General features: G+C 48.4%; 1 protein-coding gene across 1 annotated transcript; it reads left to right on the top strand.

Moving 5' to 3' along the window:
• Nucleotides 1-1,722: 1,722 nt before the first annotated feature.
• PABPN1L (PABPN1 like, cytoplasmic) lies at nt 1,723-20,189 on the top strand. The gene is made up of 8 exons (XM_088447333.1): nt 1,723-1,857; nt 2,440-2,588; nt 4,403-4,493; nt 6,357-6,424; nt 7,957-8,063; nt 16,253-16,340; nt 18,246-18,373; nt 19,842-20,189. Exons 1-8 carry the CDS (start codon nt 1,845-1,847, stop codon nt 19,879-19,881), a joined length of 684 nt encoding a protein of 227 aa, XP_088303459.1. The 5' UTR covers nt 1,723-1,844; the 3' UTR covers nt 19,882-20,189.
• Nucleotides 20,190-20,940: the final 751 nt, after the last annotated feature.

Here is a 20,940-nt window from a genome sequence, read left to right as displayed (position 1 = left end):
ACAGAATTTTGAACAAATGTGCATATTGTGAGTCTCTCTCTAGATGACAGAATGCCACCTGGTAGGTATGAAATATAAAGAAAATCTGACATCAATAATTCAGATCATGAAAATGTTATGCTCCGGAGGGCAGTGGTACATCTAGTTGCCATTCAGAAGGTCAAAATGTGGGGTTTTTTTGGCTTATTTTAGCCTAACTCTAATAAAGAAAACATATATATATATATATATATATGTCGACTTTCTGGTGTCGACATGCTAAATGTTGCCATTGTTAACGGTTCGACATTTTAACCATATCGACCTAAGTATATGTCGACATATATGTTGTCGATCTAAAGTCCATGTCCATATTCTATCTACATTCAGAAACAGTTGACATTCTGAATGACGACCTTCTGCATGTCGACTACCTGACCGGATACAAGACGTCTTGAGCCCTGTCAAACCATAACATTCAGGAGATGCCCAAAGACATGAATACAACACTAGTAAAAGTGTCTCTGCCTGATTTCTATGCCCCAACATGATATAATAATAGCAATCCTTGAAAATATGCAGAAATTTTAACAAATATTTGAGTTAATTACTTTGCGTTACTATACTTTATTTATTTATTTTTTTGTTCTTTTTTTCAAATACTACAGTGGGGCATATATATGAACACCTACAGCCACCCCCCCGAAAATTAGGAATTGTAGCTATAATGAAGTATAGCTGTATAGCTCCAGTTCGTTCCTGTTCATACAGTTAAGAGATACTTAATTCTGCCTTTCATTATACAGAAATAGCAGTTTCTGTATATTTTAAGGCTAAAGGTGCATACACGCGTAACGATTTTGTAACCAACGATTTTCTGTCAGATTTTCCCTTGAAAAAGTGAACGATTTTTGAAGTGTAATGATTGATGAACGGAAAATGTTCCTTCCCTTAATGAAAATCGTTATCTTGGACAGTCTGAAATGGACGATGAAGTATAACTACAAACTACAAACGGGAGCACACTTGAACGATTATCGTTCATCGTTATAACTCAGAAACTGAACGATTTTGTGAACGATTGAGCGATAACGACGTCGTTAACGACAAATCGTTAAAAAAATTGTTATGTGTGTACGCACCTTTAAAACTGCTATTTCTGCGTAATCAAAGGACAGAATTACATAGGCCCCACTACTGTGAGCAAAAAAACATTATAAAAGCCATTTTTGTTTTTTTTGTTTTTGTAAAGAGCTTTGAATACAAATGCCCAAAACGAAAATGAACATGCACAGCCTTATACCAACTGCTATCTTGAAAAAATAATAATCCATATTTAGGGGGCGATTTACCAGTTATTTATATACTGCACAATATGTGAGGTGTAGAACAGTGGTTCTCAAACTCGGTCCTCAGGACCCCACACAGTTCACTTTTTGCAGGTCACCCAGGAGGTGCACAGGTGTATTCATTACTCACTGACATGTTTTAAAAGATCAACAGGTGCAGCTAATTATTTCACTAGTAATTGTGAGGAGACCTGCAAAACATGCACTGTTTGGGGGTCCTGAGGATCGAGTTTGAGAACCTGTGGTGTAGAATAATAATACATGACTGCAGCTGATTGCACTGTCCTGAGCACAGCACCTGCCTTGTTAGAGTCTGTGACAGGTGTGTACAGCACATTAACTCCTGCACTGCACTCAGGGAGCACACTCGCAGTGTTCCCATGCTGAGAGCCAGTGGCTTTCCTGGGCCTGAAAGGGTGAGCTAGGGACTGTGCAATAAGAGAGGAGCTGTATGTTCCCTGCTCACTTCCTCTGTGTAGTCAGAGGGTCTGTTTCAGAATCCCTGGTGTGAGAGTGATGATTCATGCAGGTAATTGGTCTGTGCTGAGTCCTGGGGCCTGATCTTCAGAGTTCAAACAGTTTACATCATTGCTTCACTTTATTACAACTTTAGTCATTCCCACTTATATCCTGATGTATTCACACAATATAAAATTGCTACATATTAATGTATATTTAATGAAGAGCTTGTTTGCAGAGCTGAATGCACATGGAGATATTCGGTAGGGATTAACGTGAATTTAACACCACTTTAAAGTCCACTTTGAAGTTCAAGCCTTTTTCTTTTAAGTTATTTAGTTTTTTCTTATTTTTCTGCTGGTGTGTTGCTGAAAGAGGTTGGAAATCCTTGCCATCTAGCATTAGAGAAGATAATTGATCTACACATGCATTGGAGACCAGAAACAAATGGTTGAATGATTTCTTGTGATCAGATGGGTTCCATTTTGAAAGCTCTCTTACCTCAGGCTCTGTCATGGCTGCATCCACAGTATGTAGGTGATGACTTCGCTTTAAGTGAAGTCTACACCTGAAACTGGCTGATAAAGTGCCGCTTCTTAGTGTCCGTAGAACCACTGTGTAATCTGGGGTCCTTCTGTTCTGTGTTCCTCAGGCTTGGGCTACAGAAAGGTGTGGGGTAACCACAGCCGGTTTCCTCCCCATTGGGATGGGAAGCGGGTTATGTCTGAGAAGGAGTCGGCAGCTGGCCCGGGGCTTGTCGAAGATGACCAGTCCAACAAAGACTGTGACTTGGATGATCCTGTAAGTCATCGATAAAGTAGAAATAATTATATATTCATTTAAACTGAGAAATTAATGTTCGGGAATCCTGTGTTATTCTGCATTGATTCTTAAATTGCATTGTAACAAAACTAACTCTAAACTGCCCAAGGAGGAGTGCTAACGGCAAGGGCTGTGGCTAGGGTGGGGGTATTTGCAGTATGAAGGCCTCAACTATAATTTGTTGTAGAGGCTGAGCAGGGTTAATTTATGCATATTTATCTGCCTTTCTGTTTTTTTATTTTTCAGCATTACCCGACATACATGTGTAGCAGTCTGATTTATAACCTCACTTAATTATCATGTCCTGTGCCGTAGTATTTAGATTTTCATCCCTTAAGGCAGAGGTTCCAAAACTCTGCCATTGCAGTCCACATTTTAAGGGTATTCATGCTTGAGCACAGATGACTTAATTAGTTCCTCAATCAATTTGATTTAACTATCTGGACTCGAGCATGGATATCCTTTAAAACCTGGACTGTAATGGCGGAGTTTGTACTTATGCCTTAAGGTCTTTTGGGTTCCGTTTGACAGTGGTTGCTCCTTTGATACAATCTAAGGCCTATTCTACCTTACAGGGTTGTGCCCTTTCTGGTCAGGCTGGTGCCTGTAGAATTGCACTTCTATAAGTCTTGCCACTTAATTTGGGTGTTATAAAGTTGCTGTGGTAACTGGGGCCCAGTGCTGCTCCACCTATCTTTAGATAGGTGTCAGCTGGACACTGTTCTGCAGGAGGCGAGATCCACTAAGGGTTCAGAGCCATATAATACATGACTGCGGCTGATAGCACTGTCCTCAGCACTGCTGTCATGTGACTTGGTAAATGTACTAAAGCTTCTGAAAAGCAAAAATAGCATTATTGCCCATAGCGACAAGTGTCATTTTCTAGAATGTGCTAGAAAAATAGTAGCTACCTGTCTCTGTTATTTAGACAGGTTCATTTTACAAACTGGAAAAGTAGAAAACCTGTGGTGCAAACGATCTGTGTGACATCATTGCAGTTACACCTCGCTCTGGGGAAGTGCGCGCATTTGGAGGCCAAGATTGCAGTAAACAACATAGATTGAAAACATTTGTACCAGTTGCAGAGGATGGTGGGAGCAAGGATTAGGGGCATCTCCAAACATTTGGATGGTTTAGGGCCCAGGTTTTCCTCCTCCTCCTGGAACCCCTGCTGAAATCTGCAGATAAGAGGCACACACAAAGGAACCAACCTACTTGCCTTAGTGGTCTATTACTACTATACATTTAGAGGTAATGATGCTCTGTAAGTTCTTGGTGATGAAGTCCCCACTGTAACTAAGGTATAGCCCATACATAGAACACACAATATTTCATTTTCAAGCATAATATATAGCAGTGCCTTATTTAAAAATACAGGGGGCAGTGCCAGTGCCATTCTTCCTGATGAGAGGGGTAACCATTCTGGCTTATCATTTATTAACAGTGCATGGCATCCCACTGTGGCCACCTCAGATACTATATGGAAAAGTCCCTGGAAATGTTCCTTTGTCTTATTATTGACCAAATTCCCCATATAGTTGTTGTTCTGCAGATTTGATGCTACACTTACTAATTATCTTTGTTCTCTGAGTTTTTTGTACTGTATTTAAAATGCAAAAAAAAAGTACACGTTCGGCAAGTGTCATCATGGCACTTGTAGTGCGCCAGTGTCTGTGCAGACAGTACCTCTCGTGATCTATTTGGATGCACCTGTATACAGTATGTCCTGTGCCTGCAGTAACCCCCTGTACTGAGTGACCGTTTACACACTGGGCCAACTGTCTATTCTCCAGGAGCTGAAAGCAATCAGGCTGCGGGTGCGGGAGATGGAAGAGGAGACCGAGCGCCTGAAGGGACTGTCCGGTGATGAGAGCCCAAAGGCCGGTAGGATATTGCTGGATAAATCTGTTGTATCTTCAGATGTAAAAGGTAATAAGGACATGCATAGGTGATGGCAGTTTATAAACAGCCTTCTTCTCCTAGGGGTGCCTTTGGCCAGCTCTGGCTCTCTCGGTGTACGTAATAGGGCGCAAGTTATTAAAAGTTCTGATTTTTGCCCATTCAGCCATCTTGGTTTTGCCCTTAAAAAGATCGCCCTTTAAATCCTACAGCTGAATTGACAAAAAATCAACACTTGATAATTTGTACTCGTTACCCCCGCCCTTTGTTTCCCCTCTACGGGTTATAAGGTACCACCGTGCATTGATGTGGTGATGGGTGTAGTTTTGACTAAACCCGCTGAGCACTTGGAACCGCAGCCACTGAACGGGTTACTTCTGAGCACATGGGTGTACAACTAAAAATGACAGTTGGGGCGCATCATGACACCGATGATATCCTTCCCCTCCAGAACACACACACTCTTATGCAGATCTACTCAACTGCAAAGTAGTCCGCACATATATAACTTAATTATGCCTCCGCTCATATATAACTAATGCCTTGGGGAAATGGCACTCCCTCCTCTCCTGTGTACACTATAAGGTAGCAGCATTATCTCCTGGGCCTACTGTCCAGCCACATACACTTCACCCAGGGGCATTTCTAGAGAGGAGGGGGCCCGTGCGCAGTCTCGGACACGAGCCCCCTCCTCTCCGTCCGGCGGCCTGCAGCCACTGAGCTGTGCGTGCCCAGCGCCGGAGTTATAGACTCTGGGCACTAGAGTGTGCCCAGAGTCTATAGTGTATGCACAAGTCACCGGGAAAATGGCCGCCACAGCCATTTTCCAGTCGTTTTACAGCACCGATATGGGACTCCGGAGAGGTAAATAATATTATGGGTGCAGGGTGTGCGGTGCGGGGCCCCCCTGGACCCAGGGGCCCGTGTTCCCTGCCCCCATTATAGATACGCCCCTGACTTCACCACAAGGTCCGATGCTCTCTAATCGCACTAGGTACCCTACCTATTTTGTCAGTCCCGGGCCCCACAATTTCTGATGGCAGCCCTGGCCACCACTGTCCCAAAGCTTGTACTTGCCTCCCTGCTGCTCCCTTACAACAGAAATGGGCTTAACCTGGGGGTTGCCATGGTGGTGGTGTTGGGGTTCTTCTATCCTCTGGTCACTCCAACAAACTCTTACCTCCTGAATCCTCCTTTCATTCTTTCCATTCGATGCTCTTCCAACTGCGAGTAGCTGCTGCCTTCCATCCCCCGGGCCTGGGCTCAAAATTCCTTCATAACTTTGCGACTCCTAATCTTCAAATGGGCTCTCAAAACCTTTCTTCCTCAAAGCTTTCCAGCGCTCATCCTAACCCACTACTCCATGTTTCTTCCTCACTATCCAGCCCATCTGTCACCCCTGTCTGTCTGCCCCTCCCCTTTAGAATGTAAGCTCTCCCGTGCAGGGCCTTCTTACCTCATGTGCTTCTCCTGACCCTACTTATACTTTCATTTATTGCTAACTCCCCACAACGGTACCTGACACTTGGTTGCTGACGCCCTGCTGCTTATTTAAGTGTTATGCAGCAATGATTATAAATCATGTATTTGACCTGCATTGTTTGTACGGTTAATAACTATTTCTTGTGTGCTCATTTATGTACTGTGTAAGACTCTGCGGAACCCTTGTGGCGCCATATAAATAAAGGAGGATGATGATAATTATTTTCCTCATAAAACTAGTGTTTCCTGCTTTGCCACTTTCTATATAAAAACAATGGAGGCCTTGGTGACTGGTGGTCTATGTGCACCCCTCTGCTCCCTCACACAGGAACAAGGCCAATATGTGTTTATCTCTTCATTCCTTAGGTCCTCCTCATCCTCTGAGTGCAGAAGAGAAGCGGGAGGCTGACAAGCGCTCTGTGTATGTGGGGAATGTAAGTGTGCAGTGATTTTGTGTAGACTCCACTTCCAGGCATGTCATACTCTTGGGCACAATGTCCGCCCATTCCCAAACCATTAATTATAAATTGTCCTACCTCTCAATGGCGCCCGTTGCTATTAATTTCTCCTCTCGCTGGCTGTTTGTATCACCTCCTTTTTACAGCTTGAGGCTGTTGGATGTATATATTGGATATATAGCTATATCTGAAATATTTATTAGAGAAGAGGGGTCTGTAGTTGGAAAGAATAAATGTTTATCGTGACTGCGGACCCAGTTTACCCTCTGAGGTGTATTTGAGGTTTATACTGTATATAGCCTGTATATTCACATTACTATTGCAATCATAATGTACAGTATATATTTTTGTTTAGATTAAATCAGTGGTTCTCAAACTCTGTTCTCAGGACCCCAAACAGGTCACCCAGCAGGTGTACTCATTACTCACTGACACATTTTAAAAGATCCACAGTTGAAGCTAATTATTTCACTTGTGATTCTGTGGTGAGACCTGGAAAACATGCACTGTTTGGGGTCCTGAGGACCGACAGGACCGAGATTGAGAACCTGTGGATTAAATGTTCCATTTTACACATGATATTTCCATTTTTGTTATGTGTGTGTGTATATGTGTGTGTGTGTGTGTGTGTGTGTGGTGTGTGTGTGTGTGTGTGTGTGTGTGTGTGTGTGTATATATATATATATTTTGTATATATATATATATTTTGTATATAATGTGTGTGTGTTTTCCCTGTGCATTAGTTACCTCTCGTCTTCATTCCTCTCAGACCGGTTCCCTAGTGCAGCTACTGTACCCGGCTCCCAGTACCGTTATGGATGTGATGATGTTGCAATGCTGCTTGGAGCTGTGTATAGGTTAGGGATGTACTTCGGAAGCCCATCATCAAATGATGGCTGGGCTTTCGCCATAAAAACTTTCGATGTGATGGTAACAATCGCTTCAAAATAATTTGATGGAACCAAATATTGATATGATTAGCTCATGCGCACAAAATCCCTGCAGGTGCAATAGCACCCTGCAGCCATACCCAATGTTAAACAGCTGAATTCAGCAGTATTTTTAACATTGGATGGCCATCGCTTCCACACCAGTCGATGGCAGCTACCATTGGAAAGCTGCCTTCAAATGGTGAAACCATCGATGGTAGTGAAACATCAGAATCCGATGTTCTTCCCTAGCACGGGTGCTGCAGACTTCATTGGGGAGTTAGGGCTCAAGGATCCTGGTACCCGCCGCTGCAAAGACACTTTTTTGTTGTTAAGGTTTCCAACAGTGGGTGGGCTGCGTCCCTAGCTTATTATTCCCTCCCCACCTGCCTGCCTAAGCCATGGACCATTCGCTCTTTCTACCAATACAAAATCAGATCAGACATTGAGTATTGCATTCTACTTCTAAAACAAGAATTGTTCTATGCAGTTTAGAGACACTGACCGGGATAAATCGGGATGTTGTTTTTTGGTGGGGGGGGGGTACAACTGTAAAAAAAACATCTTTTGGTACCATAGGTGGATTATGGTGGTACAGCCCAGGATTTGGAATCTCACTTCAGTAGCTGTGGGTGCATCAACCGGATAACCATTCTGTGTGACAAGTTCTCTGGACATCCCAAAGGGTAAGGGGAAGCATCGGAGTTTGGGTCGGGGAGCTCTTGCTTTGTGTTGCTATCTTCACGTAGTTATTGAATTGTGGTAGTCTCCGGATTTACATCCTAAAAGCCGTCATTCTGCGAAGGGAGGAGAATGCTGACCAAACATCGGGGCCGTAATTAGACATGTGTGGGCGAAACTGACACCCAGGGCACAAGTCATAGGTGGCACCATTGCTGCCCCAGCGCACCTGTATTTGGCTTGTAGGGTGCCTGTAGAGCCATCTGGGTACATCCTTGGGACATGCCTGGTGCTCTGGTATTGAGTCTGACCCAGGGCCGGCCCTAGCCCAAATTTTTTGGTAAGCGAGTAGGTTTTTTGGCGCCCCCCCCTATGCAGTGCCCGCCGTAGTGGTCCCCCCTGTGCAGTGCCCCTTGTGCCCCCATTAGTAAGCTTATACAGTGCCCCCAGTAGTAGTCCCCCCTCTTGTAGTGCCCCTAGTAGTCCCCCCTTGTAGCAGTCCCCCCATTGTTGTGCCCCCAGTGGAGGTTCCCCCCCCCCGTAGTAATCCTCGATTCAAGTGCCCCCAGTAGTAGCTCCCCTTCTAGTGCCCCCAGTAGTCCCCCCCTTCTAGTGCCCCAGTAGTCCCCCCCCTTCTAGTGCCCCCAGTAGTCCCCCCCCTTCTAGTGCCCCCAGTAGTCCCCCCCTTCTAGTGCCCCCAGTAGTCCCCCCCCTTCTAGTGCCCCCAGTAGTCCCCCCCTTCTAGTGCCCCCAGTAGTCCCCCCCCTTCTAGTGCCCCCAGTAGTCCCCCCCCTTCTAGTGCCCCCAGTAGTCCCCCCCCTTCTAGTGCCCCCAGTAGTCCCCCCCCTTCTAGTGCCCCAGTAGTCCCCCCCCTTCTAGTGCCCCCAGTAGTCCCCCCCTTCTAGTGCCCCAGTAGTCCCCCCCCTTCTAGTGCCCCCAGTAGTCCCCCCCCCTTCTAGTGCCCCCAGTAGTCCCCCCCCTTCTAGTGCCCCCAGTAGTCCCCCCCCTTCTAGTGCCCCCAGTAGTCCCCCCCCTTCTAGTGCCCCCAGTAGTCCCCCCCTTCTAGTGCCCCCAGTAGTCCCCCCCCTTCTAGTGCCCCCAGTAGTCCCCCCCCTTCTAGTGCCCCCAGTAGTCCCCCCCCTTCTAGTGCCCCCAGTAGTCCCCCCCCTTCTAGTGCCCCCAGTAGTCCCCCCCCTTCTAGTGCCCCCAGTAGTCCCCCCCCTTCTAGTGCCCCCAGTAGTCCCCCCCCTTCTAGTGCCCCCAGTAGTCCCCCCCCTTCTAGTGCCCCCAGTAGTCCCCCCCCTTCTAGTGCCCCCAGTAGTCCCCCCCCTTCTAGTGCCCCCAGTAGTCCCCCCCCCTTCTAGTGCCCCCAGTAGTCCCCCCCCCTTCTAGTGCCCCCAGTAGTCCCCCCCCCTTCTAGTGCCCCCAGTAGTCCCCCCCTTCTAGTGCCCCCAGTAGTCCCCCCCTTCTAGTGCCCCCAGTAGTCCCCCCCTTCTAGTGCCCCCAGTAGTCCCCCCCTTCTAGTGCCCCCAGTAGTCCCCCCCTTCTAGTGCCCCCAGTAGTCCCCCCCTTCTAGTGCCCCCAGTAGTCCCCCCCTTCTAGTGCCCCCAGTAGTCCCCCCCTTCTAGTGCCCCCAGTAGTCCCCCCCTTCTAGTGCCCCCAGTAGTCCCCCCCTTCTAGTGCCCCCAGTAGTCCCCCCCTTCTAGTGCCCCCAGTAGTCCCCCCCTTCTAGTGCCCCCAGTAGTCCCCCCCTTCTAGTGCCCCCAGTAGTCCCCCCCTTCTAGTGCCCCCAGTAGTCCCCCCCTTCTAGTGCCCCCAGTAGTCCCCCCCTTCTAGTGCCCCCAGTAGTCCCCCCCTTCTAGTGCCCCCAGTAGTCCCCCCCTTCTAGTGCCCCCAGTAGTCCCCCCCTTCTAGTGCCCCCAGTAGTCCCCCCCTTCTAGTGCCCCCAGTAGTCCCCCCCTTCTAGTGCCCCCAGTAGTCCCCCCCTTCTAGTGCCCCCAGTAGTCCCCCCCTTCTAGTGCCCCCAGTAGTCCCCCCCTTCTAGTGCCCCCAGTAGTCCCCCCCTTCTAGTGCCCCCAGTAGTCCCCCCCTTCTAGTGCCCCCAGTAGTCCCCCCCCTTCTAGTGCCCCCAGTAGTCCCCCCCCTTCTAGTGCCCCCAGTAGTCCCCCCCCTTCTAGTGCCCCCAGTAGTCCCCCCCCTTCTAGTGCCCCCAGTAGTCCCCCCCTTCTAGTGCCCCCAGTAGTCCCCCCCTTCTAGTGCCCCCAGTAGTCCCCCCCTTCTAGTGCCCCCAGTAGTCCCCCCCTTCTAGTGCCCCCAGTAGTCCCCCCCTTCTAGTGCCCCCAGTAGTCCCCCCCTTCTAGTGCCCCCAGTAGTCCCCCCCCTTCTAGTGCCCCCAGTAGTCCCCCCCTTCTAGTGCCCCCAGTAGTCCCCCCCCTTCTAGTGCCCCCAGTAGTCCCCCCCCTTCTAGTGCCCCCAGTAGTCCCCCCCCTTCTAGTGCCCCCAGTAGTCCCCCCCCTTCTAGTGCCCCCAGTAGTCCCCCCCCTTCTAGTGCCCCCAGTAGTCCCCCCCCTTCTAGTGCCCCCAGTAGTCCCCCCCTTCTAGTGCCCCCAGTAGTCCCCCCCTTCTAGTGCCCCCAGTAGTCCCCCCCCTTCTAGTGCCCCCAGTAGTCCCCCCCCTTCTAGTGCCCCCAGTAGTCCCCCCCTTCTAGTGCCCCCAGTAGTCCCCCCCTTCTAGTGCCCCCAGTAGTCCCCCCCTTCTAGTGCCCCCAGTAGTCCCCCCCTTCTAGTGCCCCCAGTAGTCCCCCCCTTCTAGTGCCCCCAGTAGTCCCCCCCTTCTAGTGCCCCCAGTAGTCCCCCCCTTCTAGTGCCCCCAGTAGTCCCCCCCTTCTAGTGCCCCCAGTAGTCCCCCCCTTCTAGTGCCCCCAGTAGTCCCCCCCTTCTAGTGCCCCCAGTAGTCCCCCCCTTCTAGTGCCCCCAGTAGTCCCCCCCTTCTAGTGCCCCCAGTAGTCCCCCCCTTCTAGTGCCCCCAGTAGTCCCCCCCTTCTAGTGCCCCCAGTAGTCCCCCCCTTCTAGTGCCCCCAGTAGTCCCCCCCTTCTAGTGCCCCCAGTAGTCCCCCCCTTCTAGTGCCCCCAGTAGTCCCCCCCCTTCTAGTGCCCCCAGTAGTCCCCCCCTTCTAGTGCCCCCAGTAGTCCCCCCCTTCTAGTGCCCCCAGTAGTCCCCCCCTTCTAGTGCCCCCAGTAGTCCCCCCCTTCTAGTGCCCCCAGTAGTCCCCCCCTTCTAGTGCCCCCAGTAGTCCCCCCCTTCTAGTGCCCCCAGTAGTCCCCCCCTTCTAGTGCCCCCAGTAGTCCCCCCCTTCTAGTGCCCCCAGTAGTCCCCCCCTTCTAGTGCCCCCAGTAGTCCCCCCCTTCTAGTGCCCCCAGTAGTCCCCCCCTTCTAGTGCCCCCAGTAGTCCCCCCCTTCTAGTGCCCCCAGTAGTCCCCCCCTTCTAGTGCCCCCAGTAGTCCCCCCCTTCTAGTGCCCCCAGTAGTCCCCCCCTTCTAGTGCCCCCAGTAGTAGTCCCCCCCTTCTAGTGCCCCCAGTAGTAGTCCCCCCCTTCTAGTGCCCCCAGTAGTAGTCCCCCCCTTCTAGTGCCCCCAGTAGTAGTCCCCCCCTTCTAGTGCCCCCAGTAGTAGTCCCCCCCTTCTAGTGCCCCCAGTAGTAGTCCCCCCCTTCTAGTGCCCCCAGTAGTAGTCCCCCCCTTCTAGTGCCCCCAGTAGTCCCCCCCTTCTAGTGCCCCCAGTAGTCCCCCCCTTCTAGTGCCCCCAGTAGTCCCCCCCTTCTAGTGCCCCCAGTAGTCCCCCCCTTCTAGTGCCCCCAGTAGTCCCCCCCTTCTAGTGCCCCCAGTAGTCCCCCCCTTCTAGTGCCCCCAGTAGTCCCCCCCTTCTAGTGCCCCCAGTAGTCCCCCCCTTCTAGTGCCCCCAGTAGTCCCCCCCTTCTAGTGCCCCCAGTAGTCCCCCCCTTCTAGTGCCCCCAGTAGTCCCCCCCTTCTAGTGCCCCCAGTAGTCCCCCCCTTCTAGTGCCCCCAGTAGTCCCCCCCTTCTAGTGCCCCCAGTAGTCCCCCCCTTCTAGTGCCCCCAGTAGTCCCCCCCTTCTAGTGCCCCCAGTAGTCCCCCCCTTCTAGTGCCCCCAGTAGTCCCCCCCTTCTAGTGCCCCCAGTAGTCCCCCCCTTCTAGTGCCCCCAGTAGTCCCCCCCTTCTAGTGCCCCCAGTAGTCCCCCCCTTCTAGTGCCCCCAGTAGTCCCCCCCTTCTAGTGCCCCCAGTAGTCCCCCCCTTCTAGTGCCCCCAGTAGTCCCCCCCTTCTAGTGCCCCCAGTAGTCCCCCCCTTCTAGTGCCCCCAGTAGTCCCCCCCTTCTAGTGCCCCCAGTAGTCCCCCCCTTCTAGTGCCCCCAGTAGTCCCCCCCTTCTAGTGCCCCCAGTAGTCCCCCCCCTTCTAGTGCCCCCAGTAGTCCCCCCCCTTCTAGTGCCCCCAGTAGTCCCCCCCTTCTAGTGCCCCCAGTAGTCCCCCCCTTCTAGTGCCCCCAGTAGTCCCCCCCTTCTAGTGCCCCCAGTAGTCCCCCCCTTCTAGTGCCCCCAGTAGTCCCCCCCTTCTAGTGCCCCCAGTAGTCCCCCCCTTCTAGTGCCCCCAGTAGTCCCCCCCTTCTAGTGCCCCCAGTAGTCCCCCCCTTCTAGTGCCCCCAGTAGTCCCCCCCTTCTAGTGCCCCCAGTAGTCCCCCCCTTCTAGTGCCCCCAGTAGTCCCCCCCTTCTAGTGCCCCCAGTAGTCCCCCCCTTCTAGTGCCCCCAGTAGTCCCCCCCTTCTAGTGCCCCCAGTAGTAGTCCCCCCCTTCTAGTGCCCCCAGTAGTAGTCCCCCCCTTCTAGTGCCCCCAGTAGTAGTCCCCCCCTTCTAGTGCCCCCAGTAGTCGTGCCCCCCCTTCTAGTGCCCCCAGTAGTAGTCCCCCCCTTCTAGTGCCCCCAGTAGTCGTGCCCCCCCCCCTTCAAGTGCCCCCAGTAGTAATCCCCCCTTGTAGCCCCCCCCCAGTAGAGACACACGTTATAAAAAACAAAACAAAAAAAAAACACTTACCTGAACCCCCCGCTCCTGCTCCCGCCGCCGATATCAGCTACTCCCGACCATTCTCCAGGGCCGCTTTGCATTATGGGAGAGAGAGACGTCGTCATGACGACGTCTCTCCCATTACCCACTGCGGGAGCCGGAAGATGGCTCCCGCAGTGGGAGCTACAGCAGCCGATGAGAGTCTGACAGACTCTCATCAGCTGCTGAAACAAACACACAGTTGCCGGCTCCGGCGGCTGTGTGTTTGGCACTGTGTAGCGCTGACCGAACTCCTTCCGGTCAGCGCTACACGCGCGGTGCAGCTGTGTCAGACAGTCTGCACCGCGGTAATTCTGCATGGTCGCGGCGCCCTTCACTACGTGGCGCCTTACGCGGCCGCGTACCATGCGTAACCATAGAACCGGCCCTGGTCTGACCCCCTCTTTGTGAAAACATGCACCTGGAGTCTGCTCAGGATGCATTAGAGTCCTGCTATGGCACTGCCAAGCGTGTACAAATACACTCTCTCAAATATGCCCTTAAGTGAATTACGGTACATTTATATGAAACCATTTTGGAATAAAATGTAGATAAGGGGGTAATTCACCCCATAAATGTACCAATTTACTGCTAATTGTTAGAAAAAACTGTACGGCAAACTTGTATGTTGCAACATTAAGATGTCTATTTACTAAGCAGTGTTAGGAGACTTATAGGGGAATTCATTATGGAACGAAAACTCAGTTTTTGCGTTAATATTGCACCTATGACATCATTATCGCAGGTTTTAGTTTTACACTGTATTCAATTTCAAAGACTTTTCGCAGGTTCGAAAAGTCTTTGAAAAAAAACGGGGATAACTTTTCACCACTGAATAGGTGGCGAAAAAAAGTGCAGAATTGGGGTTTAGGGGTGCAGGCTTAAAAAAAAAATAGCCTGCACCCCTGGGAATGACATTTTAAAAATAACTGTCAAAAAACGTAAAAAAAAAAAAATAGGGACACCCCAAAAAAATACTTTAAAAATTGGGGTTCAAAAAAAAAAATGGGAAAAGTGTTTAAAAATAGGGAAATAGGTTCAGGGCTATTCTGCAAATATGCGGCAGGTGTTTTCTAGAATAGGCTATTAGCGGCAGGTGCATAGTTGCAGAATTTTTTAAAACTTACTTTAGAGACATTAAAAATATGCTAGTACCCATTTTCATGTACCCCAAATTTGATGGGACCACTTAAAAAACTGAAAAAAATAACCTAAGTGCTCTTCTGCAACACTTCAGTGTCGGGAAAAAACACCTGCTGCGACTATTTAAATCCCCGACTTTCATTTGCAGGCTAAAACTGAGGTACCCGTAGTGATCCCCCATGTTTTTACAACTTTAGGGGGGTCTTACAATTTATTCAAGGAAAAATTCCTTTTTTTTACGCAGATCCCACTTCGCAGTTTGCTATTTTCGTAGCTTTTATGTTGGAGACTGGGATAAAGCGGGCGCGCGCCTGATACTTTATCCCAGGAAAATCTCTGATGTGGAGCGAAAAGTTCAGCACAGACTTTTCGCTCCCATATTGAATACCCTTCATAGTGAAAAGTGATAAGGTGCCAGCCAAATGAAATGTTAGCTAGGAGCTGATTGGCTGGCACCTTATCACTTTTCACTCTGTCTCCTATCACTGCTTAGTAATTGGACCCCTAAGGTCCTTGTGCAGAGATGAATAAAGATCAGACATACGCTACCGGTCAAAAGTCTTATAACGCCCATTTTACCAGTTACTGAAATGTATGCAGTTTAATATCTCAATGTACTCTGAAATTAAAGCATATAACAAATTAAGAATTGGAGATTTAAAAAGTGGAAAAAAATGACAAATTTTATTTTTGTTCAAATAGATTGAATGTGAATTGTGGCCTCAAAGTAGCCACCTTTAGCAGATATACCTGGGGAACACATGCATGGCATTCTTTCTGCAATCAAATAAATATTGTTTGGGAAGTTCTTCTAAATACTGTTGCAGAAGTTCCCACAGAGTGACGTGTGTCACTTGAGGTGTAAGTCTGAAGACACTGCAGCCATTCCATGATTTGAAGCCAGCCATCTTGTTATTTTCCTGGAAGGTAGTTCTGATGCAATCAAAACAATTGGTAAATCCCCCTGCACTCCACACAGGAAGGTGCAGATTATATGATATGATCGCCAATCACTTAACGATTAGGGGGCCCATTTATCAAAGGGAATTTGAGGTAAATTCCCCGAAAACACCTGTTTTCGGGGGTTTACCTCAAATACTAAGTACTCCCCTGCCGCTGGCAGCCGCCTCCCCCATAGGTTTGTATGGGGGATGCGATGCTGCCAAATGTATCAATATCGGCGATGCGATCATGGGCGGTACTGCATGCCCTGATCGCATTGCAAAATGCGATCATTAATAAATGGGCTCCAAAGAGAGAACACTTATCAAGCGCTCCTCTATGTTAATCTATATGCACACTGTTTGTGCACAATAAATAAAAGGCGAACCAGTTTGTACTGCACAAGGTTCCAAGAAGAGTCCTTATGCCAGTAAATAGTCTCCTCCAATGCAAGGTGTCTCTCTTAAATTTCCAGTGTATACTTCAACACTTAAATTTAGTGTCACAGCACCTCCACATGAATCGGAAAAGAGCACATACCATCACATTTATTTGTACCTCAAACAAGGGCATACAAATGAATATATAACCACATAAAATGAAGACACACCATAGGTAAAGTGGCCGTGTACCGTAAGAGACCTTTTGAGAAAGGTACAATGACTCGCATAAGGGTTGGTCTTGCTACCCATTGAGCGATATCTCCTGCCTTCTGGTAATATCCCAGCGCCCTCTATGGCAGCAGCTCCTCCGGTCTTTATTTAAGTCTTTTTATTAAAGTGTCTTGGCACCTTGATAAACGGTGTCCAGGATCAGTACTGTTGCATTTTCGGTAACAAAATATTTCTGTGGACTTCGGCGGCCAGTAATGAAAGGTATTCTTGCATGCTAATTATCTATTAGAGGAACTAAACGATAAGGTACCGGCTGAGGAGTTCAATGTGCGCTGTGTAGTTTTGATGTGAACCCAGCGCAGTGACTGTAACCTCTTTCATCCCAGATACGCATATATCGAGTTTGCAGAAAGGAGCTCAGTGGAAGCCGCCATATTAATGGATGAGAGCATATTCCGTGGAAGAACTATCAAGGTGAGGTTACAGATATGGTGCATTATATTACAAGAACAGTATAACACATTAACTATTATACATAATGCTTGTCTGGATATATCTATTTGCTGACACTTGGAACTATATGTCTAAAATATAATGAACTGCACTTGAAAATGACCTCTCCCTGTCCCCACACTGCTCCCTGCTATCCTCCTCGTTCTACATTTGAAGGGCCCTATTAATGATTGCAATGTGATCTGTGCATGACATTACTGCATTGCAAGATGTGATCCTATCGCCGGAATGTATCATCCGGCACACGCAGGGACAGGAGATCCAAAAGGAGCCTGTGCCTGAGATGTAACCCAGAGAGCTGCCGGGGCTACTGCGCGTGTACAGTCACACTGACTACACATGCGCGGCCGCCATTTCCGGAGGAACCCTCTCCCAGGTAATTATGCAGAGTGCATTCAGGATGTTGGTAAATTTGGCAGCATTGTATCCCCCACAGAAACCTATGGGGGATGCGACTGGCAGTGGGAATGGAGGAATCTTATACTCTCCTTTTATAAATCTGGGGAAAACCCCCTGAAAATAGGTGTTTTTGAGAATATAGCAGTAAATATACCACGAGTGGGCCCCTAAAAGAGGTAAGTGGCAGGGCTATCATCGGGGGGGGGGGTACTAATTTGCTGTGGGGTCCGCAGGATGCAAATGATCTTGACTGTCAGACAGGGATCAGTTGCAGAACAGGGTATTGATGGGGGCACGGGAGTAGCGTTGCTCCAGTCCCACTCTCATAAGAGTCTAGGGACCACCTCTCTTGGTGGACTATCTGCTCCTAATCCCTGCCCTGAACTCTACTCCTCCTTTGAATCAGATTCTAAGCTAGGCGGAGAAGGATAACAGAGACGGATGCTTTAGAACATGCGAATGCCTGCAGGAAGTGTCTGAAGGAAAATTTACACCACCTGCCAGTATCCAAGACCCGATTCCTGTGTCTGAAGACGCTGCATGCGAGCTTGCAGGACCCATTCTGTGCTGAACAGGTCATGGGCAGTGTCCCTGCTATCTGATATGTACAAAACCCAATGGGCTTGTGTACATCTCTATATCTGGCCTTTGGTTCTCCACCATCAATGGCAAAGCCCATTGCTCATCGGCACCCCCAGGGAGAGGTTAGGGTGACCTCCCCCCCCCCTTGCAGGGTTAGGTTTAGGGAGCTGTAAGGGAGGTGTCGGGGTGGGGGGGGGTGGGGGTTGGAGGAGAACCGATCTGATTCTCCTCCAACATATGAGTGCCACCACCACCCCATGTGAGACTGATCCCCCTACCTGTCTTTGATTTCCCCCCCCATGTGTGTGCCATGGACTTAAAACGTGTGTCTCTGACCGCACTCTCTCCCACCATCCAACCAGCGTGGGTGGATGATCTGAGGAAGGACCATGTGCAATGCCTTTTAATTAAATATACAGATAGCAGGGATGTGTGGTGGTTTTTGTTGTCCTCTAACCATGCTATCTGCAGCAATAACCCCTGTTACACTTTGTATGGGTAAGCCCCACGAGAATCAATACCTAATCATTCAAAGAACTTGTGTTTAGTGAATGAAAAAATATATATTATATATTTTTTTTAATTTTGCACGGGTTTTCTATCTCTATTGTGTTTAGGTGTTTGGGCGGCATGAGGCATGTGTTAATAATACTGTGGTGGGGCTTGTTCTAAGCTCCATGCTGCACCTCTGCGTTCACTGGAGTCAGAACCTAGGGGGAGTGCTGCCTGTTTCACTTGTACTGAGCGCCACAATTCCTGGTCATCTGTATAGGATGAAATGCGCGGTCATTCTATGGAACTCTGTATATATGTTACCAAACTTGTTTTAAGATTAACATTCTCTTATATCAATAACTTGTGTGTGTTCATGTTGGCACTGTACAGGTTCTTCAAAAGCGTACAAACATGCCTGGTATAAGCACCACAGATAGAGGAGGGTTCAGGGGAAGACCTCGGGGGCACAGAGGAAACTTCCAGAGGGGACAAAGGCCCAGGGGGGTTCGTGCATACAGGTCAGTACTAGTAATTGACAAAAATGGGCACTAAGGGGGCGGTTCAAATTTTTGAGCTCGTGGCTCTCAGCGCCGGGCACCCGACGGAGCAATTCAATTATTGCTCTGTGCAGACACAAGCAGAGCTGGCATTTCTACTCGCCCCCTCGAGCAGGCGAGCACAAATGTGTGAAAAGCCTGTGGTTTGGGCACCTTAACCAGGACTTTAGACAGCTAAACCCGGTCTAGCTGGGCTTGACAAACATGGTAATTAATGGGCTCCCAAACAATTGCTACATTGGGCACCCATTAATAATTGCGGCACCCAAACATTTTTTTATCGCCCCTTAAGAAATGAATGCTCTTGTGTTGGACCTGTTTACAGCTTTAATGTCCAAAATATATTAATTTACAATTAAGGGGGGGATTTAGTTAGCCGCAGGACTTACTGCAGGCTTTTAGCTCCTGGGTTAGGTGCCCAGAGCTATTCAATTATAGCCCGACAGTAAGCATCGGGCTAACACTGCAGCAAGGCAGATTCCGGGTTTAGTGCTCGGAGCTAAGCGATTACCATGTGACATGGTAGGTACCAAGGGGGCACTTAACGCGGATTTCTGTTTGCACCCTCCTATGGCATTAAATGCACCCTTATCGCTTACCGTGGACAATAATTGAATAGTTCCAGGCTCTTAATACAGGAGCTAAAGGCCCACAGCTAATTGATTTCCCCCTAAAGCTCTCTAACTGAAGTCTGTCCGCGAATTTAAGAATAATACCGCAGTGGATGCTAGTTGCCATGTTGGATGGAATAATCCTTTTTATATCCGTCTAAGCATCTTCTAGATTGGATGAATGCTGCAATTTGAGAGCAAATCCTGTTTGTCCATAAAAGGACCAGTGTTCTAAGCAAAGGGTCTAAATATATTTGGCTTTGGTCTGTGGGATGTAGCTGGACTGTGTGATAAATTGTATATATACCTGAAATGTTTGTCAGTGGTAACAAACCTCTGACTTGGGCTATGATGATGATGTCACTTCCTGCTGCAGAATTTGTCTGGTTACAGTTTCCTACCGTCTGCATACCAGTGATTTTTCATGACTATGATGATCTAGGTGGTGCTGTTACTGTCCATGATTTATTTTCACAAATATTTGTAGTAATGGTTTCCTATTACTGGAAATATGATATTTAGTAAGGATTATACCACCAGCTGCCGGATAGTAGTATTCTGTAATTTATTTTGTATTTTTTTCACAAACTGCCCACTAGATCAGCCCCAGCTTATATAACCTTAGTTTACACTCTTTTCTTCTTGAAAGACAACTCTGTATATTTACAGTTTACAAGTTGCTGATATTATTATGCCAGTTTTATGTAGTCTGCAATGAGATGGCACCTCGGCTACAACCTATGTAAAATGCTTGTATTGCATTACTAAGCACCTTTTTAAAAATGGGAGATATTTAACCTTCATCTCCTTATCCCTAGAGGTCGTGGAAGAACAGGCCAGTGGAATAACCCATACTGATGCTAAGTACTCCAGCCTTATAATCTACAATGCCATGTGCGTGGCAGTTTTAGAGTCGTCCTGTGGCACGCCTGGAGATGTCCTGAGCCCTCTAGTGCCAACACACCTGAATGTATCACCATGCGATACCCGTCTTGTGCTATGGAACTGAATGATCAGGACCCATTCTATGATGGCTAAATCTACAGTCTGTAAACACTGCTAGTTCTAACCCGTTTATTTGTATTAAGTGTATTCCTTTTCTTGGTAAATAATTAATAAAAAAAAAGTGTATTGCTTTAAGGTATATACAACTTGTTCTACTACTCTTAACGTGGGATTATTTATCTCTTAAAAGTGTATACTGGCTGCATCAACCCAGCAAGGGTTAGTGGTGAAGTTTGTCCATTCTATTAAGTGGTGAGATACAGTGGTGCAGGGTTTTCTGTAACTATCATGATAGATAGATAGATAGATATCTATTTTTTTTTTTTTTATTCCAGCGGGCGGCACTCACATTAATGCTGACTGAAGTGGATACAACAACAAACGTTAATTCATCAATGGAGTAGTGTCCTGATTTATTATTGACGCCGTAAAAGTCCTGTGAGTGCCGCCCGCTGGATGATCCCTCTGTATACTTGGACTGTGACAAACTGTTACAGCTTAGGAGGGAAGGCACCAAGGCAATTTGGCTTTTCTTACAGGAGTTGAGTGTCAGTTTCATTGGAGATATAGATATATAAATTAAAAAAACTGATATATACATTCAATTGTATAATTTCCCTGCATTAGTTATAGGGCGCAATGATCCCTATGGCTACATGCATTTTCTGAAAAGTATCAGTGTTTACATTTGGATGTAAATAAATGTTAGGACACGCCTCTCAGATGTAGCAGGACACGCCCACTTTACCGCCACGCTCATAGGTGCTGCTTCCGCAATCTCCCTGAAATGCTTTTTCAAAAGTAGGCAAGTATGGGGTTAATATCTATATACTGTAACTGAGGTCTGATCTGTGTAAAAGTGCTCCTCCTACAGCCAAGTGAGGACGGACGGACACACACACACACACACAC

This window comes from Taudactylus pleione, unplaced genomic scaffold (assembly GCF_031769625.1).
Source record: "Taudactylus pleione unplaced genomic scaffold, aTauple2 ptg000430l, whole genome shotgun sequence".
Classification (NCBI taxonomy): Eukaryota; Metazoa; Chordata; class Amphibia; order Anura; family Myobatrachidae; genus Taudactylus; species Taudactylus pleione.
This window is presented reverse-complemented; position numbering and strand designations above follow the sequence as displayed.

What these genes read in the sequence shown, in the direction of transcription:
- PABPN1L (XM_088447333.1), top strand. An exon ending in TGATGAGAGCCCAAAGGCCG is followed by an intron (nt 4,494 to 6,356) that starts GTAGGATATTGC and finishes TTCATTCCTTAG; the next exon opens with GTCCTCCTCATCCTCTGAGT. An exon ending in TTCTCTGGACATCCCAAAGG is followed by an intron (nt 8,064 to 16,252) that starts GTAAGGGGAAGC and finishes CTTTCATCCCAG; the next exon opens with ATACGCATATATCGAGTTTG.